Source organism: Mytilus edulis, chromosome 11, assembly GCF_963676685.1.
Source record: "Mytilus edulis chromosome 11, xbMytEdul2.2, whole genome shotgun sequence".
Lineage (NCBI taxonomy): Eukaryota > Metazoa > Mollusca > Bivalvia > Mytilida > Mytilidae > Mytilus > Mytilus edulis.
This window is the reverse complement of record NC_092354.1, coordinates 10949268-10960285: the sequence shown is the minus strand read 5'-3', so window position 1 is coordinate 10960285 and position 11018 is coordinate 10949268. Positions and strand designations below refer to the sequence as shown.

The 11018-nt window shown below is 30.8% G+C and overlaps 1 protein-coding gene across 2 annotated transcripts in view; it reads left to right on the top strand.

The window, feature by feature from the left end:
* Positions 1-5843: 5843 nt before the first annotated feature.
* The window catches only part of LOC139494753 (uncharacterized protein PF3D7_1120000-like), a 39884-nt gene continuing 34709 nt past the window's right edge, over positions 5844-11018 (top strand). Inside the window, exons 1-2 of one of the 2 annotated variants that reach the window (XM_071282952.1) lie at positions 5844-5992; positions 10864-10907. In XM_071282952.1, coding sequence (XP_071139053.1) covers positions 10888-10907 — 20 coding nt within the window. In that variant the 5' untranslated portion in view covers positions 5844-5992; positions 10864-10887. The remainder of the gene's footprint in view (positions 5993-10863; positions 10908-11018) is intronic. The other variant, XM_071282953.1, reaches the window with a different exon arrangement.

The window sequence follows — 11018 nt, the reverse complement described above, 5'->3', positions numbered from 1 at the left end:
AATTATCAAAATAAAAGATCAAAGGAAAAATGCACAATATAGCGATAATACTTGTAATTCACACTCAAATTTCAGTAAATTGAATTCTCATGAATTCATTTGAGAGTAAAGTCGGGCTGACGTGGAATCAGTTCAGTTGAATTTGTCGTTTAGGGTCATTTCAGGTGAATACATATGCGCATTCAAATTACGCGAAGTTCGCGTTAATGAGATTTTCCTGTGTAACTCGTCAATAATTATACCAGCCTATACACAAATCCTTCTTCCGATTTGCTAAATTTGTAATTAGTTTCACAACATAACTTTGGTTGAGTTGTCTGAGCTATTCTCCTTTTGCTAAATACTTAAATAAATTCCAAGGGGTTCATTTGTTTCAGTTCCTTCAAAAATCCCTTAGATGTTATAAAGCAAATAAATATTCTTCAAAACTTAAATTTTGAATTCGATTCGCGTTATTTATTATTTTTTTGAAATGAATTGTGTTTTTAACTGCTGTTCGTTTTTCACATCTTGAAATACAGTATTTTCTTAACACATCAAAACTCCATAGTGTTACACTTTTATTATATGGGTACTGGTTTTTTTTCCAAATCAGCACAGCCTTGAATCGAAAGTTGTCTCTTCAGCACTCACAACAGGTTGACACTGTTACAAATATCGCATAACTTTTTGGAATTTTGGATCATCAATGCTCTTCAACTTTGTACTTGTTTGGCTTGAGCGTCATTGATGAGTCTTGTGTAGACGAAACGCGCGTCTGGCGTACTAAATTATAATCCTGGTACCTTTGATAACTATTATCATAATCTTACAAAATCCACATGATCCATATGTTTGACATTTATCTGTTTTAGGTAAACCGAGGCATTGTCCTGTCTGTTTCATCTTTGGACTTGGTGGATTGGTTGCTAACTATGTAAAATAGAAATAAGATAACAAATGTATTAGCAACGAAAGGACATTAGTGTGAAGCTAATGCATCGACTATATACTAGACTAAGGTAGTACACAATACATGCTCCCTATATGTGACATGTGTATGTCGCCAATTACAAATCAACTTTGTGTGCCGGTACGAAATGCTTGTTGTTTTAGCTCCAAGTTTTATATATAATTAGGATTTTATGATGTTGTGTTACATCCAAAATTGCCTGTTCCGTTTTAGACGTTATTATTAGAATTTGTCAAAAAAAGTCTCCTCTCATTACAACAGTTTGTTATGATCAGTATCAAATCTGAACTGGGCAATTTTTTTCTCGTAGAAATGATATCTTCTTTTATTTACCAACAACAGTTTTATAAACATTATAAAAATCGACAATAGAACTTAAACATAAGAATGCTGAATTGTAAGTACGAAATTATCCTGATCTTTTACCGTCATTGGTAACATAAGGGATAGACACACTTATGCATAGAAAAGGATTATTTCTAAAAAATGGCTGATTATGTGAGGAACCAATTGGTCTCTCGTTCCCTTCTATTTATTTTTTTTGATAACTGGTCAGGCCGTTTTTGGTCTTGTGTTGATATGAATTGCTTGTTCTGACATTTTAAAGCGAAATCGTATTTTACTGGATTAGATTGCATTTTATATGAACTACACACACTTGTTCTGTTTGTACCTGCGACAGACGCGTGTTTCATCTACGAAAGATTCACCAGTGAATACGCTACTTCCCGTGATGTAGTCTTTGTAAAAATAAACCCTGCAATTATTCCCTTCTCCTATTCTTTTAAACATCTTACACTTCAATTACCGCCTTTGGTATACTACTGTTGCTTTTGTTCGTATAGAAACTGTTCAAATATATGATAATTTGAGGTTTGCATTACATATTTGTTCCTCACTGTGTCTTCTATTTAGCATATTAACATTTGGTTTTGTATAGACAAATATTAGTAGGCTCTTCATACAAGTATTGCAGACTTGATCACTTTGATCGGCCATTAGTTGACAAACCATATGTTAAAATCGATAGGATTAATTTGTTGCACAGTGTACTAGTGACCTAATTCGATATATAAAGGTTCATGAAATTCCAGATGGTGATTCGAGCCTCGCTCTCAACACAATGGAATTTACTAACCTAATAAATCGTATTAGGTCACTAGCACAATTTTTTTATTGATAATATTACGACATTTGTGTTAATTTTGTTAATACGCAAACAGTAATGTTTGCAATGTATATCAGAACATTTAAAGTTCTATTTGATGTTAACATGGCCCGATTTTAAAGTAGTTTTTATATTTAATTTGCTGAATCCAATAATCGAAATATATATGCCTTTAAAAATACATATGATTTCTTTATCAGATATAACATGTTCATGTTTAACACAACCATGAATTACAGTAATCAGCAAAGTGCAAAGTAACGCTTTGCAAAAGCACTCAAATATATATCATAATTATACTTATTTTTGGTATTTGGTAAATATTTTTTTTTAATTCCATGTATCAGGTTCATATAACTTTTTCCATTTCAATTACAATTTTAGCATCAAATAAGTAACGGAGCCAAACAAGAGCACAACATAATAATTTGTATTTATATATTGTACAGTCTTGTTTAAAATTTTAAAGTCCCGAGAGGCGAACTGGTAGAGCTGTCAATACAACCCAAAAGAGAACCCATCATGACCTTCAGTCGTGAATAACGACAACAAGTGATGCGCAAAGATAATTAGTATGTTTTCATTAATTTAAAAGTAATTAAAACTAGTAGACACAATTCATTTTAAAGCAAATCTACAAACATTTTGTACTGTGATTACACACATTTATTATATGTGACAAATACCGTGACTCCATATTTCAATTTAAACAAGATAACACATCCTTAAATATAATTATAACGTGCATGTCATCTTTCATATGTAGAAGGTAATAGTAATCATTTAATATACATATCTTAACGATAACATTTATTGACAATAACTATTTGTTTAATAACTATTCTTCATAACAGGCCTGGAATGAGGCGAAAGTACTTGTGACTTTGCTTTTTGGTTTGTTATGTTGTTTGTTTGTTGTTATTGTTTGTAATTAGTTTAATAATTATAATATATATCATTGATTTCGTATTCTTACAATTATAATGTTTTTGTATCAATGCTCACTATTAGAAATGTTTCATATTATAGTTATGGAAATATGACAAAAATATGCGAAACAAAAGACTGTGTGCTTGCATCATCAATTTGTATAAGTGGTTCATGAAATACTTATCACTTGTATACAACATTTACATTAACAGGATTGAAATAATTTTAGCTAATTGTTTGAAGTTAAATTTAAAACAGCAGTTTCTTTTACATGTTTGCTTCGATAGTTATAATAATGTAGACATCTTTCTTTGCAGTGACTGTTTTTTAAACGTCCATATGCATTTTCTTGATCAATCTCAATTTTGATTGTACAAATAAGAAAACGGTTAGGATATTCTTAAATGTTAATTCATTAAGGTATTTAAAGATAGAAAACCTGCTTAAATCAACGGGTTTCCACCAAAATAGATATAGGAAGATGTGGTGTGAGTGCCAATGAGACAACTCTCCATCCAAATTACAATTTAAAAAAGTAAATCCTTTTAGGTCAATGTACGGCCTTCAACATGGAGCCTTGGCTCACACCGAACAACAAGCTATAACGGGCCCCAAAATTACTAGTGTAAAACCATTCAAACGGGAAAATCAACGGTCTAATCTATATAAAAAAACAAGAAAGGAGAAACACGTATAAATTACATAAACATGCGACAACTACTGTACATAAGATTCTTGACTTAGGACAGGTGCAAACAGCGGGATTAAACGTTTTAATAGTATCAAACCTTCTCCGTTTTCTGAAATGACTGGAATTCATCTTGCACAAAAACGATCCAAATTTTCGTTCTTCTGGTTCTGATAGTTTTCAATTTCATGCAACAATAAGTCAGTGGTATGTTAAAGGTAAATGTGTGCATTACATTATTTAAACTATTTATAACATATTTTTAAACATCAATTTGATTATGCAGTAAGGGACAAAACTTATGTTTCAGCTTGAGAAGTATAGATTATCGGGTTTTCTACACGTTGATATCGTTAAAAACCAGCCGCGAGCCACAATGTGGACCTTTTTGGCGAGCGGGCGTAGCGAACGAGCTAACAAATTTCACATTAATGTGTCGAGCGACTGATATTTTACGATATGTATACGAAGAAAGACCGATTTTCTGTGTATCGTTCTATTACTAGTTTACTAGTTACCTCTCCCTAATACAGTTTTACGATTGACGAAAGCAAGCTTGATAACGTTTCCTCTCGCATTGTGACGTGGCTGATAACTTCTCCTCTCACATTGTGACATGGCTGATAATGCCTGTTCTTTTTTGAAGCCTTGATACGAGAATTGCAGAGCAACAGAGCAGGGTGATAAAGGCGTAGGGAAGGAGCATAATAATTAGTTTTCATTTCTAAATTATTTCTGAAATAAAATACTTAGATTAGATATAGGAAACAAACCGCATGGACTATACAAGGATCCATGCAGCATGCGTCGACAAGGTAGACGTCTTATTTTATGTACTTTTTGTAATAAAAATTCCCCTCGATCAAAATATCACCCACGGTAATAGGACAGCATCCGTAAAATTAAAGATCAGACAACAGTTCTGATATCTTAAGATTTACCACAGGTAAAACTTATCGAGATGAGCCGTGAAACACAAACATATCGTATCGTCAACCAATTCCTGGTGATGACCGTTTATGCATGATCTGTTCTAGTTATACTTCCTCGTCACCATTTTGGAGCAAAATTCACGTGTAAGGAGTACAATGGGCAAACACAGCTAAAGACGTCGATATAGGGTTTCATAAACCAGCGTTACGTATTAATTGGAATATGTACACGTGATACAAACCTAAGGTATATCTGTTACACCGAGAAATTTAAATGGAATGATTGGACAATTGCAATCGTCACATTTGTCGTATTTTCTTTAACAAGTTCAAGTCATTAATATATATATGGAGAAGTCATTCTAGTTTCGATACTTTATAGTATTATAAATTCAGTGAAAAAAGATAAGATACTAGCACTCGCAGAAATGATGGTTACTGACGGAAGGACAACATTAATTATGTGAAATTGAATTAAAATAATTCATTAAGATGTATTTGTTTTTTGGTATTCGAGAAGGTTAGATCCTAATTCTGACATATGAATACACAACCCCATCGGCCAGAAGAATCACACAGTCGGTACCCATTTGAACACTAACTGTAAATATCAACCTTCCAAACTGAAGTTATTGATTAAAGTAAAGCTTTTGATAATACCAAACTCTGTTTATTAGTTTTTGAATCATTTCTATACTTGAAACAGAAGCCATTTCCTTAGATTTCATAAATAATTTGAATTTAATTGACTCATATTTAACACTCACCGTATGCTAATTCTGTTACGAAAAACACGAATGTATTAAGCATTCCAGATTAAATGTCGAGATGTATAAATATATGGTACGTTCGAAGGAAATGATGGTGTAAAAAGATTATAGGTTCCATTAGGCACATGGAAAACATATCACATACTTCTAATTTCATAAACCTAAACAATTATGACCTTTTCTAATCCTGCTCGATATTTTTATTCAGATACGTATGACTTTCTTGTTCTTAATTGCAAGCAATCATTATTTTAAATCGTTAATAATTCCTTTATTTATAACAAACATTAACATCTTTACCTCATTCAGCGGAATAGATTTTTCTACCTATACAAATGTCCTTTAAACTTTTAGAACAACTGAAAAGTCGTATATTTAATTGATTTGTAACCTTGTGTATACTGTAGTTATAAACATTTACCTGACTGAAACGAAACGGTTTAAAAGCTGAAATGGATTAGAGTTAGAATTATCTTGTTCATTCGTTTTCAAACTTAGCACTTTTACAGTGATGATTCTTTGGTTAAACTGTATTTCGTGATTGAAATTAAGGTGAGTTTTAGTTACATTTAAAAAAAGATTTATGAGTAGTTAGGCTGCTCAAGATGCATATTCAAACAGTTCTTGGAAAGACAAATGCAATTTTTTTCTAAGCTGATTGACAGTAATACTAATTAATGATATGTTTGCGTCACATTTCGCATAGCAGTTCAGGGTATTAACAAATATCTAATGGCATATACAAAATAAAACTTGAAAAAGAGAGATACGCAGATACATGTACAGACTAAAACATGGACTTTTATCGAAAACGCAAAGGTAAAGTTTTGCCACGCTTTGTGTTTCATAGGACTATAGACAATAAGTAGTTTTTCCTATATCGGCGAAATATATGTCTTTTGTAGGTTCAAGTGACTATTGTGTTATGTGTTGATGTTTGTGGTTTGAATTCTTATGTTCAATACATTTCAAGTATGTTGTCTTTGTCAGTATAGTCTATATTCTCCATGGATAAAGTATCGTGATCGTCCAAATAATTATGACGTCGTCCCAGTTTTGATTTTAAATTGCCTGTTAAGATCGTCATATTCATCATAATCATTTTGTTTAGTATTGTGAAAATAATTGTGAATTTTTGTATGAGTCTCTAGATTATATATATTTCACAAATATACGTCACGGATTTTGTTGTCCAGTGCTGTCGTTAATGGATGCTTTCCATTGTTTTTCTGCAATTTAAATATCGTAATGTACTATTATATTGTTTATTGTGTGTGTTTTAGAGTTTGTTTGTACCTATTTCTGTCACGGAGTGTTGTCATTATAGAGTTATTTTTTTAACATTAACATATTAGCGGAGAAAAGGGGGGTAGCTGATAAAACTAAGTTCAACCCACCATTTTTCTTTTAATATACTTTACCATGTCAAGCATATGCCAATATGGCAGTTGTTACCAAATAGTCCGTTTCTAAGTATGTTGACGTTTGTTTTTTATTGTCCTTCCCTTTTTTCAGTTGTTCTTTTGATTTTCTCTTATAGTTGATGTAATCTCTTTGGTTTTAGTTTGTATCCCGTTCTTCTTTTTTTGGAATAATTGGTTTCAATATGTTAGCAGCAGCGTTTTCCATTCGGAATTTAAGCCGGATGTGCCAACATCTTTTCTTTTAAAAGCCGACCACTTTCATAGCTGATTGTTTTCATTGACAAAATTGTCCGATCGTCAAATTTCAATGTTTTCTTTCATTCATCGGGGAATTTGGAATAGGTGATTACGAAAATTCTTATCCAAATAAATCAACTAAAACGGACAGTTGTATTGAAATTGAAAAACAAAATATCAAAACAACGGAAAAGGCCCGCAAACGATCGCTAAGATAAACAGGTTAGGAACAATACCCCAAATGGGTGATATCCTCTCTCTGTTGAAGAAAAAACAACAACTTTGTTTTAACTAAATTTGGGAAAATATAGTTATATTTGGAATAACTTTTCTAAAAGAGCGTAATTTTTTTTTAACATTCTACCATTGTTAGTTATAGGTTCTATTACCACTGTTTTGACCGACACCATACAGTTCTTAACTAGACGCTAGTAAACAATTGCTGTATTCTAAATGAACGACAACTTTAATAAAAGAAATGAACAAAATCACGCTCAACAACTAAAATAACCCTGAATTTATTTATCTATGACCCTGAATCCTTTGAATTTATCTTTCTGTATTTGTCCTTGATGAAGTACAGTTGATATGGCGGATTTCCGTTATATGTATAGAACATTAATGATATGTAGGAGGATTTACAGCTTGAAAATTGTAAAATAAAACAGGTGTCGGTCGAGGGTGTAGACTAAATTCCCTTCCAAGTTATAAAGATGTTTAATAATTGTGCATTTTGATTTGTTTGTATGTCTAGTCCCTTTTTCGCATATCTCCTTTTTTGCATAATATATCTTAAACATTTAAAATTGCCAACTTAACATAAATGTTATTATTTTAATACCAATGTCAGAATAAATAGTAGTCAAACGTTGAAACCATTTTGTATTTTTTGATATGGCTAAGGGGTAGACTTTAGACGATTTAAAAAGAACCACAATTTACAAAACAGATACTTTTAAAGTTAATTTCCTTTTTGTTTGTTCATATATGAATGGTACAATATTTGTACATTAATATATTATTTAAATATTTAAATGCCTGATTTTTTTCATTGTGATATGAGATTTGAAATAGGTTTTGAAATGGCACATTAAAACACGAAATATGCCCGAGGTCTTAAGATGACAACATAATTATAATATCCTTGTAAAAACGACATTTAAAAATTGTTTGAAAAATAGTATGACTAGTTAAGCATGACTGTCAATGTACACAAATACAGATAGCTGAATATATACAAAGTATTTAACTTTTTCTTTGTTCGAAACATTGAATGTTTGAAAAGAGATATAGTAGAATTAAACTGCAATTACATGAGTGAATAAGATAAATATCAACTTATCATAGCAACATTACTATTTTCATTAAGCGATTTGTAACGTTGCAGGAAGTTTTGTAATCTGGATTACCATATTTTGTCCACTCGGGTTTTTTTAAATGTTAAATAACAGAAATACTGTACTCCTAGGAAAATTCAACACGGAAAGTCTGTATTCAAATGGCAAAATCAAAATATAAATCTTTTTAAACGAAGGAACAACAGCCGTTACTTTGCACATGCATTCTCCTATGTAGAAAACGGTGGATCAAACGGCCGTTAAACCTCTAACTTGTCTAATAGAAGCTTATTTTTTCCAAAACGTTAATCTTTGCATCTGTAGCTATTCTACAAATATTTGAGAACTTTATGTAAAAATAATTTTATAATGAAAAAAAACATTTTTTGTGTATATTGTCTGCAGTAACTGCACTCAGTTGTTATTTAAAACAAGATATATCAAATATATCAAGATAGTGATTTTTAAATAAATAAACAAACAAACAAAAAATGGACTGAACATTGCCGAGTATATACATTTTTCTATTTTTTTAAACGAGTTTTTTAAAGATATATTTTGTATTGCGATGAAGTGTCTATGCAAAATGATATATAGATAGCCAGACATATTAGTATTAAGTGCTCCTCTATAATAATATCGACAATTAGAAATTAAATATGTCGAAATTGTTAATGAGACGACTTTGCTGCAAAACGAAATTTATTTTTGTTTTTTTTATTAGGAAGAAGGTTGACAAACAAAATGAAAGTTGCAAAACAAAATTGTGGTACCGAAAGAAGGGGAGTCATATTTTTTTGATAATGAAAAACACCCACTTATAAACAATAAAACAAATATAGCGTCACTACCTCGTTGAAGGATTTGAAAATTTTAAATTTCCGAAAGGTTGTTTTTACCAAAAAAATATAAGTACATGACCATATACTTTATAACAGATTGAACTTTTTTGTTGTTATTGAGTGATTCATAAAAATTGTCAAGTCTGCGCTATTTTTAATTTATATTATATTGTTGATGTAAATAAAGGGAACAGTAGTTTACCACTGTTCGAAATTCATAAATATATAGAGCATGTAGAGAAAATAACAAATCCGGGTCACAAACTAAAACTGAGGGAAACGTATCAAATATAAGAGAACTAGGACAAAATAGAAACACAACATTAAAATGTAACACACACAGAAACGTAATATATTATGAAAATGGCAATTTTGAAAAAGTTAAACTGTTTATGACTAAATCGATCGCTGGAAAACATGTTCAACCTCGTATTACATTGCATACACCTTCATTTGCTTTTCGACATTCTATAAGTCAGTGTTTTTTCTGTTTTCTGTTATTTGATATATTTGTTGATCGATTTTGGCTTCGAATATAACAGGAACATTGTTGTACATTTGCCTTTTTTTAAATTTGAGTCGTTTGGTTTCTTGTGTATAATTTTTAATTGACCACCTCATTTTATTTTTTATAGAGACATTATGGTCTTGTTGTCTATTTTATTATCAACCGCGCGTCTGGCGTATTTACAAAATTATCCTGGTATCTATGATGAGTTTATCTCCATAAGGTTTACTTTTATTCAAAGCTGAAATGTGAGGTAATAAGTTTTCCTTATGAACGTTATTCTAACAGAAGTTAACCCTATAATTACAAAATGAACCGATAAGAAATTTATATTCTCATGTGTCATTATAATGATATCAAGAATAAAGTCATTTACCTTTGTTTTACATTTTTTATACCAAACATTCAAATCAGGTTGCTTTAAAATTGATACTTTAGTTAATTAAGTATGTGTTTATTTTTTTCCATTGTATTTACCCTTTTATGTTTTTGATTTGTTTTACCTTTGGCCAAGAATGTACTTGATCCAAGTTTTCCAAAAAAAAATCAGTTAGCACTTAAAAAAACACATTCACTTACAACGTAACGGTTTTACCGTAATGCAGAATTCAAAAACATATGAGGTGATAAGGTTCACATTTAAACCCTACCTTTATATATATTTTGGACATCGTCATTTTTTGTTGACCAATATGATGGTTTTGTATTTGATCTTACTGTAGACATTGTTTGTGAATTTGATTTTAAAACTTAAGGATGGACGAGCTATACATTCATTAAATATATATTTCCCCCTCAGTAATATGAATACTGGGTTTGGTTTTACATGGAAAAAAGATCATAACATTGGGGTAACTAATTATCCAGTCGAAGTATCTGTCCTTGGCCCATTTGAATTTCAAGCAGTCAGTTCGGAATTTACATTTAAATGCATTGACTATTGTAACATTTATAAATGTAAGCATCCGTATACCATAGTACCTCTTACTTGTTTTTATAGAACATCAAATAATTTTTATGCACTCTAGCAAGAATTTGTATCAAGTCAAACTATTTAAGAACTTTTATTTTTTAGAACAAAACCTTCGTTTGCGAAAAGATGGAAGCTTCGAATCTAGAGTAAGTTTACACAGAAAAGATTTCGTAATAAATGGTTGTCATTTATTGGATTCAAAACACATTTAAGGAATAGTAACATTTATTAGTATGGTGTGTCTCTTAAACGCAAAT